Source organism: Gallinula chloropus (assembly GCF_964237585.1).
Source record: "Gallinula chloropus genome assembly, chromosome: 19".
Lineage (NCBI taxonomy): Eukaryota > Metazoa > Chordata > Aves > Gruiformes > Rallidae > Gallinula > Gallinula chloropus.
The window spans coordinates 9723128-9741762 of NC_140104.1; the positions used below are offsets into that span (position 1 = coordinate 9723128).

Here is an 18635-nt window from a genome sequence, read left to right on the forward strand (position 1 = left end):
CAAGCAGGGTCTTAAAGTCACCAAGCTTATCAGAGAGGCTGAAGCCCAGGGAAGAGATATGACAGTTCTCCCTCTGAGAACATGCCTGGGCTGACAGAGGCAGCATACAGAGACAGGACTTCTAGGAAGTGGGAAAAGGGTTGACAGGTAAAAAGGAAAAAAAGTAGAGGTTAAGGGAAGTATTGAGGAAAGAACAAACTGTTCAGCTATGGAAAGAAAGCAGCTTGGGACAGGAAGCAGAGAGAAGCAGCAGCATGACAGTCAGCAAGATTGAGCAGACACTGGGAAAGGCTAGGAAAAAGGTCAGGAACTCCCTTTATTCTTATTACGGCTCCATCAGTCCCTAAATAAAAAGCTAAAGGTGAGCAAAGAGCACAGCTGACAAAGCCAGAGACATAGATCAAGGCAGAAGAACATCCACACAAAATGCATGTTCCCTTGTCAAGAAATCAAGTTAATGGAAGGAACGGTCCAGACACCGCTGTACTCACAAGTACCCAATATCACCAAATCCTTTCTCCCATTCCTCACTCAATGTCTTGTAGCAATTCAGCAATGACAAGTCCCTGGTTACCTACTCATACATACTTTTACTGGCAGTTCTGCAGCAGATGGTAAGGACAGGCGTATATTTGCTTATCGAGTACAGGAAACTAAGCCATACAGGCCTTTAAGCCCCTATTTTAAGGTACCAGTGACATTTAGAGTCTTGCACCTTATGGGATTACTGGTGAGATGGCAGAAGAGAGGAGATTTAACACGGCTGTTTAGGCTCCAAATCGTAGATCAAGCTTTCCTGTAACCGTGGTACAACTCTTGGAGCAGCTTCTTGATGTTTCTGATGCCAGCTTCCCCACAGCAGAAATTAACTTCACCCTCCCTCTCAGCAGTATCAACACCTCCTCCAAACTCACTCCCCAAAACCAGAGAAGATAGGAATATTCTCTAACCTTTTCCTGCAACGACTGTAGGTGGACTGCCTGCATCACATCTGAAAGACTCTACTTTCACAGTGAAGAGATTTTGGCTTTCCAAGAAGGATCTGGCATTTTTGAGTCACTGCTGCCTGTTAAAAAATGAAGTAGGAGATGAAGAGCAGATACCACACCACCCCCACAGGGACATGTCAGGTAGCAATCTGCAGTTGCTGCTGTGTGGTTTTGCAACCTACAGTCTTGCAAGTGTCCAGGCATTTCTGCAAAGGGATCTAAGCACTTAAGATCTGGAATCCACTAGGTAGAATCTGGCTACATGAGTTGGGTTGACCACCTCCAGGAGTCCTTTATAAGCACACATCATTCAACAGCGATCAAGCAGCAGGTTTCATGGCTACTAGAACAACGGTCTTTCTTTGTATTTGTGATGAGGCTACAGCACTGGCAGGGGCTGCAAGACAGGGAACATACAAGCAAATCATCCACAACATTTCTGTATTTGTGCCTATTTCAGTTTGTGATGATAAACTCAGTAAGCTCCATTTATAAATGCAGTACATTTCCCCTGCTCCTAACACAGATGCGTTTTGCCAGGAGCTCCTCCATGAATGGTCAACTCTTGCTTTTCTTTACAATAAGGAGTAGTGACATCCTAAAGCTGGCATCAAAAGTCGTTATTTGGTGTACCAGAGTGGAATGACACCCAGAAGTGCCACCCTTTGAAATTCTTGTAAGAACTTGTGTTTGAACAAGCAAGCTCTGCATGCAGGCTGTGTTACTCGAGTACCACTGAAAGTGCTCCCTCCTTTTCCTGTCCAAGCTATAAGGACTGCAAACCAATATGAAAGAAAGAAAAACAACGAGGCATTTTTCCCACTTGATTATTTCTCCACCTGCCAAAGACATTAAATAACCTACTTAGTACAATACTGTATTTGCACCTCGTGAAACTATTGATGCTCACCCTCAAGTGCTGTGCTTCAGGGCTGCCACCAACCCATGTGTATGTGGGGGGAATAATACCTAACCCCCCCCCACACACACACACAAAACCCAACACCAAACCCAAGCACTGCTAGGTGAGAACTTTGGGTTTAGCCTGAACCTTAACACGGTGCTGTAAAGCTGTGCCAACAACTGGCACCAAACACCAGGCCGGCTTCACACAGAGACCAGCACTCAGCTACAGCACTGTTAGGCCTTCGCCTACAAAAGGCAACGGGCTCGGTGTGCAGCCTGGAAGAAAACCGCTTCTGCAACAGCAGGAGGTTTCTCATCTGCTCTGCTACCTCGCACTGGTCACTCACGCGTGCTGAGGACCTGCCACCTGCTGCGGGGCTGCCGCTGCCAGCGGGCACCGCGGCGCTGCTGCTGAGTATCCCCAAGCCCTCTGGCCGCAGTCCCAGTCAATCGGTCTCCGGACCGCTCAGACTCCGGAGGAAGGGTGAGTTCCCCCACGGGAAACTGCCAGGCGCGGGAGAGGCTGTATCCGCCTTTTCCTTTCGGCAAGTCCTACCCAACGGGAACACCCTCGGGATTTTCAGAGGAGCCCCTGGCAGCTGCGTCCCGGTCTCGTTCTTCCCGAGCCGGCGGCAGCCGGCATCGGCTCCACAAGGCGGCAGCCACAGAGCTCCGACAGCTGGGAGAAGCCCCTGCACCGGAGGGCAGAGCCGGGAGGAGGCCACGCAGCTGCGAGCGGGACGGACGCCCGCGGTTCCCCCGCAGCCGCGCACGGGACTCCCGCGACCGCAAGGCACCGGCCGACGCGGGCACCGAAGCAGAGCGGCGCCCCGCGGAACAAACGAGGAGGGCAAGCACACCCGTATCTCGCCCATGCAAGTTTGCAGTTACCGTTGCGGCGGGCCGGCGGCGGGGTCCGCCCGCTGCGGCGGGTACGTAGCCGAGACTGCCCGCCAGGCCGCCGTGGGCGGGGAGCGCTGAAGCCTCCCCTCCCGCCGTCCCGCGCTCCCTCACGGTTGCTCCCTCCCCGCAGGGCCCCGCGCTCCCCTCACGGCTGCTCCCTCCCTCCCGCCGCCCCGCGCTCCCCTCACAGCTGCTCCCTCCCTCCGGCTGCCCCCCGCTCCCCTCACGGCTGCCCCACAGCGCCGCGCGGGCTCCGCGCTCACCTGGCCGCGGAGCTTTCGCCATTTCAGGGCTGCCCACTCGCAGCCAAGCCGTCGCCGGCCGCGTCAGGTGCTCGCCCGTGGGGCCCTCCCGGCGCGCCGGCACCCCACTCTCCGCCACCCCATCTGCTCCCGGCGGAGGCCCCGCGCCGCCCACTCGCCTGCGGCGCTGGAAGACGCGGCCGGGAGACGCTGCCGCGCCGCTCAGTCCCGCCGCGCAGCCCGCCCGCCGCGGCGCAGCCGCCGTCATTAAAGGCGCAGCGAGGGGCTCCGCGGCAAGCGGGGGCCGGGCCAGTGCGGGGATGCGGCCTGGAGAGAGGGGCTTGCGAGGTCTCAGCGGTCCCCTCCGGGGCGGGGAGGGGCGCGGCGGCGGGTCTCCCCGAGCCCGTCCGAGGGCAGGCGCGGGCCCGTCGCTACCGCGCAGCCCGTTCCCGCAAGTGCTGCTGTGGATTTCGACAGCAAAAGCCCGCGGGCTGCGGCCAAGCCCTTTGTCAGAGCGGCGGCTGAACTGCAACGTGCTGCCTGAGCGAGCGGTAGGCGAGCAGCTCGCGGTCGGCCCGCAGCGTTGGACTGGGCAGCTTTGAAGGCCAGACTTCATTCCTAACCTTCTTGAAGAACCTCACGTTCCCCTTACGCCATCAAGGATAAAAACGAGTAGCTACAAGCCAGCGTCTCCAGATCTCCCAGAGATCTTCCAAAGTGTGGCAGCCCATCTTGAGGGAGCAAGGGGAGGAGGCAGCAGGGAGCCTAGGAGCGCTGAGGCTTCATTTGCTGCATGTCAGACCACCACCAAGCACAGGAAGCAGAAGTTTTGCCCAAGGCAGCATACAATTAAAGAGCCACGGAAACACAACTGTCCTAAAGCAACTCTCAGGCTCTGTGCCAATACTGGCTCGGTAGGTATAATAATAAATGACAGTTCATTCAAGGAGGCCCAGCAAATGCCCCTGAGAACAGAGTTGAGTTAAGTGGTTTTGTTTGAGGCTGAAATGTAGCACCAACACCCAATAATTCCCACACCCCCAGCCAGCTGCAAGTAAACTAACTCTAGTTGACCTTCTGCCAGCCATGGGTGACAATGCTACACGCTGGGAAGTTTGGCCTTGAGCCACATTGCCTCTGCTGTTGCACCTCAAGTCCCAGTTAAGAGATCTGACTACATGATTGCTTTCCCAACAATGCTATGGTGTCACTAAACGACCAAATGAAGCAATCCTAGAGAAAGGCTGTGGGTATTTTCATGGATGTGGTAGTACTGGATCAAGGGAAATTGTCTGAAAGGCAAAGATACATTTGGACAAGAGTTGGGAGTTCCGTACTTTGTGCTCCTGCCTGATGTGAAAGTTGGAGTACTTTGCAAACAGCTTGTCTTGCACAGATGTGACCTGCCACCATCACTTCTAGGAAGAAAGAAGAAGTCAGTAATCAATGGGGTAAACCCACCTATTTTAATTGGATGCTAGCTCAGTGTGAGTTGGGGTAGGAAACAGCAAAATACAGACGATAGGACTGAAACAGTTTTAGCAGGCAGTTGAAAACACATGGTTATCCACAGTGATCAAGTGTATGACAAACCCACATGCAGGTTTTTTTATACAGACTATCATGACAACCCCATGCAAGGAAGTGATGGTCAAACAGCAGTTGTCCCTGCTATTCACCAAGGGCAAGGGTGCATTAAGCTTTAATTTCTGTTGTGCCAGTGCAGTATCTCTGAAATCCATATAGCTGGCATAGACAAAGGCATAATTTAATCTCTTATTTCCAAAGCTGATGCTGTCACCTACACAGAAGGCCAACACCAGACTTACGCCTCACATCAGCATTATTTCAAGAAACCTACCTATACTGAAGGCACATGCTAGCAAGCGTCTGTCAGTGATGCACACCCAGGAAAATAATTGTTACATAGCAGACACTGATAAGTTTGCCTTTTGAAAAATCATTCTTCCCATATTTGCAATTGGTCTGGGTATACAAAAAAATAAGCAATAAGAACTTGTTCTTAGGCTGAATTCATCCAATCTTAACTGCTGGTAAGCAGTTTCATAAAGGTAACTGAAGTGAACCACAGTCACTTTTGAGAAGCATGAGGCTAACAGTCTCCATGTCAGCTACCAAGTGGAAACCACACCAAAACAATTTCTTACAATCACCTGATCAGAACTTTGAATGAGAAATTTTTCTAGGACATGGAAGAACTTTGTTTCCAAGTAGGAAACAACTAGGCAGACTCCCACGGGACATTTACCTGTCTTAGCATCTCTGTCCTTCATTAACTACACTCAATTTAATAGCCAGACCAAGATTAAAATGAAAGTTAATTCTTTTCCTCGCTCCACAAATCTTCATTAGAAGAAAAAGTGAGAGAACCTGCCTAGAATAGCTCTTCTATATAGATATGTGAAGCTGATCACAGACACAAAACAATGCAGTCATGTGCATAAAATCACTGTACAATGCATCTAAGATTGTTTTATCAATAAGATTTTTGCATAATATTATATTCTGAGTAAATACAAATACTACACTAAGTCAATTCAGTCTCTTTTAAGCAGAAAACACAAAATGCAACCATTTAGGCATTAACGTCTGTATGAGATCGAAGTTCTGCAGAGTGTTTTCAAAACACCATATCCTATGCTTGAGAAAGATTTGGCAAATTTTACTGGTAGAATAACTTCCACTGGTGGGCATTTCCAGAGGTCTGCCTGCCATGCTCAGAGGCTTTTCATTAAACAGCTCCTTGCAGCTTACATCACAAAGAGCTAATTTACACCTTGCAGTGATGGCAACCTACAAGACACATCCCAAATTAGTATACTAACATAATATGGTAGTAGGTGAAGGCTAGAACTTGGGTCAGGAGACACTACCAGCAAATCAGTTTGATAGACTGTGTTTCCCTGTCAGCTCAGCTATCTCTTCCCTATGATCCCATGCCCAGAGAAAGTAGATCCTGAATAACATACAAGACCAATATTTGCTTTTAATCAAAGTTCTGCTAGTGCCTCTTTGAAAACAGACTTTAGAATCAGATTCTGATCCAGCCACTGAAAGAAGATTGGAATAGCATTTGATGTTAGTTTAACAGGAGTGAACACTCACTGGCACCACCATCACCACGTGTCACTTGCATTGTTCAACAATTGTTTTATGGAAATCATACCAGCAAACTGTCCTGGAAGAACATGCTTCACAACACAGCTTTTTCATTTTCCCTACCCCAGGTTCTATCATCTAGGAGTCACTGCAGATGTGCTGCCTCCCCCTTCCCACTTACCATCTTACCCCTACACCCCTCAGCCCCCCTCCCCCAAGGAGATAGAAAGAAATTAGACCTTTGCAGAATAGCTTTGGATCTAAGAAAACATGAGCTTTGCTGCTGTTCATACAGCCCCACCAAGGTTATTCCAGCATGTTTTCATCTTTAACAGCTCTTTAGCACTGGGCTAAAAGGCTTCCCATTGGCATGGCTGCCTGGGCAGGCAAACTGCAGATTTGAAGGCAGTGCAAGCCACAATGCCTCCCCTCACCCCCTTCCCAAGGGGAAACGATTAATTCATGTTGTCCTGAATACTGAAAGCAGAGAAATGCCAGCCCTTGACAACATAAACCTCCAGAATTTTTTCTTTCTCCTGAAGACTTGCAAGAGCTTCAGAGATTACAACTCAATCCTTTTGGTACATAAAGGCATGCAGTCTTTTTTTTCATGTGTTACAGGGGACGTGTAGAACTTAAACATGACTCACAGCAAGAAAATAATGTAAGTAAAATGCACTAAGCCAGGCAATGGCCTGAGCTGAAATGCCTTTAGAGGTACTTACATATGTAAGTGCCTGCTGAGAAAAGAATCTTAATTCCAAACACATTTAATTCCAAATACATTCTGTTTTATTGGTGGTCCGTGTTCTTTTCCTTAAAATGGAGCAGAGTATCTCCTCTTGAGACAAAGCCTCTGCCAAAGGATGCTCTCCATCATTACTAGGTTTTGTTTCCATGCTAATTCATGCAGAAGGAAATCAACATGATAAGCAATGCTGTGTCTTAGAGCATACAGGATGGGAGCTCAGAAAAGAACTGACATGACTGCCTCCCTGAAAACATCTGCCCACCTAATGATCCAAGCCTACTCAAATTGGGCAGGAAAAATTGCTCTGGTTGTACAGTTAGAGTCCAAGGCAGCAAAGCTGAAGGCTGATTGGTTAATATCTTGGAACTGAATTCAAGCCTGGCTTCTAGAGAGTTGTGCCTGCTGACACTCAGTTCAATCTGGTTTGTGCAGCCTTTGGAGCCGAAACAGGAGACTGCTGAGGAAGTAAGAGAAATGGGACATCTGTCTTCTAGAGTCAACACTGTTTGTCCAAAATCAGAAGATAATTGCTTATTTCAGGAAGGAGTGATGCTGCATGCAGTTCTATCAGCAGTTGTGGGATTTCAGTGATACAGCAGCATGCAACTCAAAGAAAGCGCCTGATGAGGAGGGTATAGTGAAGGTCAGGAGAATGCTTTAAACTCAGTTCCTATATCATCCTTGAAGTCACCATAGAATTTAAGAGGCAGCCCTAAGGAGCAGACACCACATTATGCCAGAGAAAACAGCAGGCGGTAGAGCAGCTCACAGCCAAGTGTTGTACGTCAGCCACCCACTAGAAATGGGTTACACTATGCTGTTTTACTTGGAAGGGCTGAGAAATTCTCTGGCAGCAGATGCACCTGCTTTGGGGCTGCTCGTGCCAGTGAAACAGCCAAAGAAGCTGTCCAGGATCCAAGAATGAGCCTTGAGATGGCAACTCTTGGCAACGTAACTTCAAATAGTTTATAGCACTGTTTATATGTCACCCACAGCCAAAACAGAAGAGAGACCAGATATGTCAGAGCCCAGCACTTTAGAGCAGAGCAGCATCCTGCCAAAACACCAAAGGTAGCAGAAGATTGCAATGGATGGACAGCCGACCCCAGCAAAGACTATGGTAGTCCCAGTAACAGGGAGCTGTCTAGCAGGAAGGCACGTGGCTTGGTGAGGAGGCTGTGATGCTGCCAGGTTGCTGCTGGCTCTAGTTAATCCCAGGTAACAGAAAGGCCTCACTCTTACTAAGGTTGTACCGACTGACACCAAGATTACTCAGCTTTGCAGCCAAAGCTGGATGCACGGCAGTAGAAGTCTGCAACAGACACAAGGCAGCCAGATGCCTGGACCTGGCAGTAAACATTTTCATAACACTATCACAGGTCTTGCAGGGAAGCAGAGTCTAACTAATGGCCAAGACAGTGGTCAATAGCTGCAGAAGCAAGACCTGAGTGAGGCTCAGACCCAAACCAGTCAGCACCCTCATCTATTACTTCGTTATTGGCTCTGTACTGAAAGATGCTCTTTCCTCCTGCCTCAAGTCTTCTCAACTGCCAGAGCCTACCCAATTAAAGGTGTGTCAGGGCAGGAGCAGGCTTGTACTGATCAGTAATTCCAGAGCTGAGGCATTCTTAAATGCAGGCAAAGAAAAATGGTATTTGCTGTTGTAACTCCAGTGTTCCTTAGTACTGGTAGCTACATGAGGAGGAAGGCAAAAGGTATAAAACCAGATGGAAACAAAGTTGCTAAGAATTAAAATCACAGGATTTAAGCAGGATACCATAAGTAATTAATTTATATTTAGCATTTGTTACCACCCTGCAGAATCACTGTTTTCTCTGCACTGTTTAACAACTCTTTAATAAAAGGGAGAGATTTGCTGAGCACAAGGCAAACAGATCCCAGTTCCAGATGGCAGACAGCAATACAGCCCCCAAAAACTTCTTGGGTACAAATCAGAGCACATGGAAGATGTGCTCCAGACCCAACGGGAAAGCTCCCACATCCCAGGAGGCCCATACAGTCATGACTTTTCATGCCTAGTAGTGCTGTGGAAGGATTTACTTAGAAGAAGGAATCCTCCCTGTCCACTCTAAATAGCACACCAAGGACAGTGATCTTAGCAATTTTCAGAACACCAGTTCCACAGATTAAAAAACCCTAAGTCTTCAGAAATTTATGAAGCAAAACTTAAGAGTAATAGCATCAAATTACAGCAGCTGTAGATTTTTACGCTGTTACTTTAGGGCAATTTTGGGTGAATTTTTTGTCAAGTTTTGACATAGGGAAGAAGCTGGAAAAGGAGGGCAACATCTTCGTTTTCAAAATGTTAGAATACAGGTCGCATTGTCAAGCTTTCCACTCTCAAAAATCAGGACAGGACAGTGACAAAACTCCACACTGAGAGGGAAAGAAGGAAGAAACAAAGCAAACCTAAAGGTAATTTTTTTATATATAGGTTGCTGCAAAGACGTAGAAAAAGCTCAGGTTGATCAGCATCTATCAACTGAAAACAAAAGTTAAAACCTGCCATGCCCACATACTGGGTTGCTCGTACTACAACCTTTCTGGTTCAATGTTCTTTAAGTATGGAACTGCTCAGATTATGTCCTCTCTTGCTTCCTCGGTTTAACCCCCTGGTTAAGGAGTAACCCAGATTCTCCAATTTGCAACATTACTGACGTTATCTCTCCTCTATTGAACCTCTTCTGATTTTTTAATTAAAAAAGAAAACAGGGGAAGACAGTGATAAAATTGTGGGGTCTCTCCATTTCAGTGGGTAAGCACGGGGCATCTGTTCTTTCCATGTGGAAAAGCCTATCAGTTTCCCAGTGTTATTTTTCATACAGGCAGCCTGTTTTTTCTAAAACATTGTTATAGTGCCTTGATGCGTTGCTAGGAAGCCTTCTTCCCAGTGCCTGATTGCTGGTCCATAGCAGAGCAGAATGTTAGGAAATATCAGCAGGAGGAAGGACTGTGATAAATGCAAGATGTGTTGATGAATCTCAGCTTGATCCTAAAGCCATCCTTTTTTTTTTTTTTTTACTAAACAAGGGACTAGGTATTTGAAAAAGAAAACCTGAGTACATTCAGGAGCACAAAAATCAAATGCTAAAGGAGTAATCAGGCAGCTCAGCTCTCTGGGTGCTTTAGACACTAGGCTATTTTTAGTCATCTGTTTCCTAACTGAAATGCCGAGGGAAGAGGAAGAGACCATGATAGCAGATTTTTAGAAGCATCTTTCTGTTCTGCAGTGCAGCAGCTGTTTGCACAGACATACCCAAACCTCAATCTTCCCTAGCTTTCTCAGGCACAATCTCAGCTAGGGCAAGCCACTCATCTTGCTCCTGAGAGCGACGCTGCAAAGTCCCCGAGCTCTGCCATGGATCCACAGATGATGGTGCTGGGTCAGGCCTGGGGATGGCTGGTGCCCCACAGACAAATCCACGTGAGCTACATTCACACTTCAGCTGTACTGTGAGCAACGTAAGGCAGAGGGGCACAAGGCATTAGGGAAAGAAGGGTAGCTGAAGTTGTTATTACCCTGTTCAGCAGGATGGAGACTTTCAGGCCATCCTGCCATGCTACCCACGTCACTTTGACTGAAGTTAGACCCTGCCCTTGATAATTACATGACTGTCACAGCTATAAAAATGAGTGGCATAGCTAGGCTGGCATTAAATTGTCACTGTCAGATATCAATAACCATATAGCTGTGGTATCAAACAGCTTATAGGAAGCTGCAAAGCATCTGCAGGAAGAAAGGGAGTTCCTTGTGTTGTTAGCCCCTGTGAGTTCTCTGCTACTATAGGTATATAGTAATCAATACCCAAGGAAGACTGTCAGCTATAAACAGCCTTTATAGCATGAAAATAGCATAGACATTTCTTTATAGCATATTTAGAGAGCTAACAGTTTGGAAAATCCCATCATAGATGAACTGGAAATGCACAATGTTCCTAAAAACACCTTTTTTTTCCCCACAGGACTTGTACCTCGGTTCCTGCCGGTTCACCAGTTACAACCAGCTCGTAAAAACATTAATAGGTAATTATTATTTTTTTTCCCCTGGCTATTGAGAAGGTACAGACATTCTCAGTTCACTCAGTGCTGGTTCCTCCTCCAAATTCAGCTTCAAAATTCAGTTACCTTGGCAAAAAGATTTAGGGTGGTTGTGGGGAAAGCCCTTCCAACCGATATTTTTCTATCCATCAACCCACAAAGACCGACTCCACAGACTTCTGTGCATATGCTGTGTGACTCCATGGACATAACATCATTTCCCTGAGCCCCACTTCCTCCTGCCTGTAGAGAGGCAGGTGATGCATTTCCTTGCCTGCAAGATAATTCTAGATTTATTAATCTTTCCGTTAATGGTTTCTCTTGAAGTAAACAAGACTTACCTACTCTAACTCCCAAACTGCTGGCTTCTTCCTCAGAAAGCATCTGATCTTCCCCTTACATTTTGAGGAAACAGCCTCCTAAGGTATTGATAGCTTCCTGTCAATAGGCAGTTATCACTGGCCTGCTGATAGGCAGAGTGCAGCTGTGTAACAGACATTGACTATTTCAACACTCACTTTGTCTCAGAAAGGTAAGGCTCTGGGCAGCCTTAATCGTACACAGTCGGTTTTCTGTTTCGGGCAGATTTTGGGACACTTGAAGAGCCAGTGTAAAGAACTGTCTATATGGAATAGCTCAGCTTGATCTCCCTTGAGCATCTCAGTTTAGGTCCATTTGAACAATGCTATTTATGTTTCATTAATAATGTGAACTTTTTGTTCTGTGCCAGCTCAAAAAGGGACAGAAATTGCCAGAGTGAGTTTAAAAAAAGGAAGAGGAAGAAGAGACAGCATGTGCATTTTAAGAGGTTTATTAATAACTGACATCGATGGTGCCACCTCCTGCTGATATAATCATTGTTAAGCATGTGCTCCTGAGGTGGTTAGAAATCCACACTGGAAGTCTTGATAACAGAAGCAACCACTCTTTTATTTGTTCCCCTTTTAAAGATGTTTAATGTTTGCTATGTCCTTCTTGCTCACCCAGACTGGTTGTAGAAGGAGGAAAGGGAGGCCAGAGGGATGGGGAGGCAGCAGCTTTACCTTTAGTTTAATTTGAGCTACTTAGTTTCATATTCAGAACAGGCTTTTTTCCCATTTGAAAAACAACAATTATAGAGTGTAACCTTTCATTCAAATTCCAGACACATTTACAAACCTCACAAATGAACGAAAATTCCAGTGAAAACACCTTGACAGTGAACTAACTTTCATTCAGCTGCCTGAGCTGAGGTAGCCTGCAGAATTTACAATATGAAGACTGGGTTCTTTGCAGGCTGCCCCAAACTGGAGACCAAGTCCTGACAATTGCTGAACACTAAACTCAAGCTGAAATTGCAGGAGCCTGTCCCGATGAGGAATTTACTGGGACAACTGAAGACCAACTCCCCAGACATGAACCTACAGAACATGGCTATTCTCATGTTTGACTTACAGAGGGAAGGGAATAGCCAAACATAAGAAAATAAATCAGTACAATAAATAAATGACATTCAGATTCCCAAGAGAGGTTAAAAGTCTGCATAAATTTGGGATTGCTTAATTTCTCTCAGGCAGATGCAAGTAAGATGTTTCAAGCTTTTGTTCTGCTCATTAGACGGCTGAGCAAAACTTCCCTCAAGACAAAGGGAGTGGAAGCAGAAAAAGAATTGCAATTTAATAAAAAAAAAAAAAAACAACCAGCATTTTCTGCTCATCACTTCATCAACACTGATTGTTCTCTTCCTCTGCATTTGGTTTGATTAAGATAACTTCACTGACTACCAGTTGCTGAGAGATAAATGCATTACAAAGTTACAGCCATCTAAATTCTTACTAAGTGATAACTGATTAGCATTGCTTTCATTTCAGTGAGGGAGTAGACTTCAAAGGCATCTTGAATAGCTTGAGGTAAATCTTTTATATCAGTATTAATCAAAATCTAATGAACAACAACATGAAAAAGAACTCAGCCTAACAGTATTAGGATATTTTGCTAGATACAACTAGTTTTCCTTTCAGTCATGAGCAGGCAGGACAGACTAATGAGACTGGTTTTCCTTGTCAAGCTCACTGCAATTTCCAACCCATTCCCTTTTTCATTGCACTTCATCTATTTTAAAATAATCTGCCCACACAGAGAAATACTACGTGGTATGTCAGGTGTAAACAGCCAAGACAACATGTGCCTCATGAACTGAGCAGAAAACAAGACACGGGCCCACTCTCAGTACCCTGACAGGGTTCACTGTACAGATGAGGCCAGGCTGGCACTGCCAAGGTGTTGATGGCCTCTCGCAGTAATCTTCAGCTGGGCCAGAAATCCAGTCTTTTCATGTGTTAGCCCACAGCCCTGCTAAGGCCAAAGCTGCCACCATGGCACCAGAGTGCAGGGGATGGGGCAGTCATCTTCCTTCCCAGCCACGCCACCTGGAAAGGCCAGCCACAAGAGAGCAGTGCTCTGGCACCACTGATTTCCAGTTCAAATACAGCCCCTGGAGAGACTTTGTACTAATCCCACACAGGCGCCAACTGAAGGACTTTCACAACTAGAGGGATAATGAAGGGCTGTTGATTGGTAGAATGAGGAATCTATTGACAGCTGTTTAACTCGTACAATAATCTAAGCCAGGTCCTTTCCTTGCCTCCAAGCCTATTAAATCTTACTGTTCCCTAACCTCTGACACGTGTAAACAGGAAACCAAAACCCCTCCAAAAAGAGGCAACAACAAAGGAATTCTAATCAGTTAACGTGGGACAGAATGAGTCTTTCTGCAGAAGATCTTCATAGCACACCCATCCTTCCTCCCATTCCCAGCTCCTGTCTAAATCTTCCACAAGGAATAAGCCAAATTTACATTACCAGGCTGAGGTAAAACAGGCTAGAGCACCCCTCAGCTTTCAGCCCCACAGGTTTATTCCTCAAGTGCAGAGTGCTGCTACACCCAGACACAACCCTTTCAGATCAGGGCTGCATCCACTCCCAAAAGCAAAGGCTGGCTCAGAGTCAGGTTTATGGTACAGGGTTACAAGAAACAACACTGAAATGCATCCTTAAGGGGACTTGATCAAGACATGAGTGACATTCAGTCCCTACTGATTTTAGTGTGATTCAAAAGAACTAGAAAGTAGCTTAAAAAAATCACCACAGTAAGACAGGTTCTGGATCCACAGGGCAGTCAGGTACCAAGCAGAGGGAGCAGGATGTGTGCTTAATGCATAAAGAAAGGCTGTAATTCTCAATACATACCAATTAACATTAAAAATAAAAAGGTATTATCCAAGTCCTGAGAAAACATTCCTCCCTATATTAAACAGCTAAATGTGCATGACTGAGTGCCACACAGACATAATTAATTCTCTCTTTATTCCTATCCCTTCCTCCCCCAGTTCTCACACTAATCCAATGGTCTGGTGTACCATGCATTCCCCATAGGAATCACAGATTCACAGAATTGTAGGGGTTGAAGGGACCTCCAGAGCTCATCAACTCCAACCCCCTGCCAAAGCAGTGTCCATAGGACAGGTCACACAGGTTGGCATCCAGGCAGGCCTTGTGTATCTCCAGAGAAGGAGACTTCACACCCCCCTGGGCAGCCTGTCCCAGGGCTCCCACCCTCACAGTGAAGAAGTTCTTCCCCATATTGGTGCAGAACTTCCTATGCTCCGACTTGAGGCCATCGCTCCTTGTCCTGTCCCCATAGACACTGAGAAGAGGCTGCCCATTTCCCCGCGTCCCACACTTCAGATATTTATAAATATTAGTAAGATCCTCCTCTTAGTCTTCATTTCTAAGGCTGAACAGCCCCAGTTCATTCAAACTTTCCTTGTAGGGGAGGTAAGTCTACCCATGTCAACCTCCAGAGAGCTGGCCTGCTCCAGAAACCTGAGCTCAGAGCAGGGATGAGTCTCACTCCTCCAGCTGGCACTCCATCAGCTCTCCCAGCCCCAGAAGGTAACACACAAAGAATCCCAGGAACACCTTCTGCAGAGCGATGTGGGGACAGTAAGCACAGCCCCTCATGGTCCCAACCTGCAGCATGTCCACCCTGGTTCCCTTCCTGTACAGGCCAGACCAGTGGCTGCAGCAGTGGCCAGGCTAACCCACGCAGAACCACAGGGTCTTGCCTTCTTGTGGTGGTCACAAGAACTGGCCAAGTTGCCCCCCCTTGAGCCACCAGCCCCAGCAACCTTTCAGGTATTGCCTTCAGCACAAAGCTCAGTTTGTCAGGGTGAGCCTGTTTGTGCACCACTGGCATAGCTAGACTGAAAACAGGGCACAAGGAAAGCACTGACCACAACTTGGTGCTGTGGGACCATGTTCTGTGGCTTTTTAAAACTGGAATCTAGCTAGATTTACGTGCATGTGTGTTGTACAGAGAATCTGGTTGAAGGAAAAGTCATGTATGACATGAATTAGCTCTGAATTTAGCCATTTTTATACCAGTGTCTGTATAATTGCTTTAAAAGTTCTGCTTGTCCAAAAGCATCTTGGAAAATCAGTGATCTGCTTAAAAGAACATTGTAAACAAAAAAGTAAATATATTAAAAAAATTAGTCACTGCTCACCAGTAGTGGCTGAGTTTATTCCATCAGGGAATAAGATTAGGTTCAGAGTAGATGTTAGGAAAAAAAAAATTCACTGAAAGAGTTGTCAGGGCCTGGAACAGGTTGCCCAGGGAGGGGGTTGAGTCACCATCCCTGGATGCGTTTAAAAAAAGAGTAGATTGGGTTCTTAGGGATCTGGTTTCGCTTAGGATGGGAACGGTTGGACTTGATGATCTTAAAGGTCTTTTCCAACCTTGTGATTCTGTGAAGAGAGACATCTTCCTACTGCAGAAAGAATAAAGAAAACAACCAATAAAGAAAACACCACTGAAGAAAGACGTCTCCACACAATGAGTGGAAGAACTGAACTTTGAACAGTGGGTTACATTGTCTTCTGTGCACAATAATACCTGCAGGTTAAAATGAAATACTGTTTTGCATTCATTCCAGCTGTTCTCAGTGAGGTATGTGCAGAAAATTAGCCTCCAGGAGTAACCCAGAGAGAAAGACAGACAAAAGAGAAGAAAGGAGTCTGATTATACTCTTACATTGACATTAATGGAAGTGGAATTAGCTCCAGCATTAGTAGAAAAAAGTAGATCTCCAAAGCACTGGTAGAGCAAACACTGTTGCCATAACTACCTCACTCCCAAATGCATGCCAATTTAATTTCTACAGTTAAATATTTACAGAGTAGATTGCATGTTTTCAGAAGTTGCAGGAGCTGATCATAGAATGCAAACACGCAGTCCTGTCTTCAGGGTCCTCACAGAGCATTTCCAGAGTCACCCCTCGCCCCCTGCTTCATCACTCCCTACACACCTGATATCCAACAGGAAGGACAGAGGACGAGCCAGGAGCAGAGGGTACCTATGGCATGGACTGGGAAGTGACTGCAGCAGCAGGGCAGTCCCACAGCACCCAAGCAAGGCAGGATGGTGACAGTCACAGGTCCCACTGACAGCCCAGGCATCACCAGACCACACAAGGTCACGAGTTGGAGCCAAAGTCAAGTGAGTCTGGATGAGCAGGGGGGGATGTAGCTGTACCTGTGGCACAGCTTTGGCCAGGACCAGGGACCAGCCTGACTACAAGGAGGGCTCTTGGCTGTGGGCAGAGGCTGCGGGGCAGGCTGGCTGTGGCAATTCATTCCTGCTGGTGCACCATGATATGGCACTACCCTTGCACTGAACTATACTTCTACCAGCCATCACCTAAATCACTCCAAACCACTCTGTAAACTTGAATTCTACTTCAGCTATGTGGAACTGGCAATTTATATTTGTTGGAGTCTTCCACTAGTGTATGGAACCACCAAGATCTTTCATCCCTCTCTCAGCTCAGACTTTAAAGAAACTTGTAGGTAAAGTATCAGGCCTGCAAATATCTTGCAATGAAATCTAGTCCAGATCCATGGACATGGCTCCTCTGCAATATCAGACACTGTATTTTGGATATCCAGCCTGGCCCTGAAGACTTTAGCTACTAGGAGAAAAAAATCTTTACTGTGAGGGTGATGAGGCAGGGTGCAAGGCCAGGTTGGATGGGGCTCTGGGCACCCTGGGCTGGTGGGGGATGTCCCTGCCCATGGCAGAGGAGATGGAACCAGATGGGCTTTAAGGTCCTTCCAACCCAAACCATTCCATGATTCTGTGATTCTTTCAGCAAGAAGGAACAGCACAGACTCTAAGAAAAAGTACTCTTCGTTCTTTATACCATTAAAATACTTCTCAAATCTGAAACTGCTTCTGGTACTCCCCCATGAGTTTGCTTTAAAGGAGAATGGACTCAGATGCATCAAAGTGCTTTAAATAAATATGGCTCATCAGCTGCAGAGTTGCACATTTTGGCCCCATACATAGTCCAGTCAACAACTGTGACAAAAATTATGCACATATATAACAATTACCCAGCTTGATGCTGATTTGTCCCTTAGGAACAATGGCATTCAGAGTCACTTTAATATAAGCCCTACAGCTACACAATTTTTCAGGGTAGAGACTCCATAACTGTCCAGGCTGCATGTGTAAATAACACATTACAATAGCATTTAGTTAAGTTCCTTAGGAAGGACTGAAGAGTGTGAAATCAGGGATCCTACCTAAAGCTGTCACACTCTACACATTTCTGCTCCAGGAAGGCACTCAAATATCACAACTTTTCCCATCCAGAAGAAAAGTTCACTGTGGCATCATCAGTCAAAAGATACCACTCATGGCACCATGGGATTTAAGTGAGAAAGTATGTTTACCTTGATATATGACCAAATTTCTTCAAGGCGTGTGGAAGTCTGACTCTTGTTGCCAGGTACTCCTTTGCATGCTGGGTGCTGACTACTCCAGACAGGTTCAGATGGAAGTTGTCTTAAATTAAAACTATTTTCAGTCCTAATAAATAAGTGGGTTTTATTAAACAAACAAAATCTTGAAGCTACTTTCACAGGTGTATGTACCCATACCTAGAGACAGGACGGCTTTAATCTTCTGGACCTAAAACCAGACTTACCTCTATAATCTTATTAATAAAAAAGATAGCATCTTAAATTACAGAAATCACACACCAGGAAAGTCACAGATCAGCAGTAACATTTACATCATTACATTTGGTGTAAATTTCAAGACAAAAAAGTAAGCCAGGTTTCAATAAGAACAAACTTATTTTAAAAGGGTATGTTCTAATTTTAGGAAACAAAAATAATCTTAGAAGATTAAAAAGGATTCTGTTTTAGGATGAACACTAGTGGAGAAAAGAAATTAGTCAAAGGAAACTGTCATATCAGTTTTTGGGTTACCTCAAGGGTTGAATTTACATTTCCCTAGAATACTACTATAAATAATTATTACTCATTGCTTGCTCCAGACATAATCCAAACTAGTACATTGATTACTTGAAATGAACAAGCTAGTTCAATATTGCAGAAATTCCAATATTTAATTTGTTTTTCTTGATTTCAACAGTATTCTCATGAACACAGAATATGGGGTTGTATCACTAAATGCTGGTAATATTTTCATCTAGTTTAAAGAAAAACAAAAGGAAGAAAATCGCCATCATGTGCCTCTATTGAAAGCTCTAATTTGTCTGGGGATAATGTACAAGTGATATTCAGAAACCAACAGAAGAGGTCCTACTTTTGAAA

The 18635-nt window shown here is 45.8% G+C and overlaps 1 protein-coding gene across 1 annotated transcript in view; it reads right to left on the reverse strand.

Moving 5' to 3' along the window:
• Positions 1-3308, reverse strand: part of PITPNM3 (PITPNM family member 3) — a gene marked incomplete at its 5' end in the record, with an annotated part of 68742 nt that extends 65434 nt beyond the window's left edge. Inside the window, one exon of the mRNA XM_084272888.1 lies at positions 3062-3308. Within this exon, the coding sequence (XP_084129014.1) occupies positions 3062-3308 (247 nt within the window). The remainder of the gene's footprint in view (positions 1-3061) is intronic.
• Between the last annotated feature and the right edge of the window lie 15327 nt (positions 3309-18635).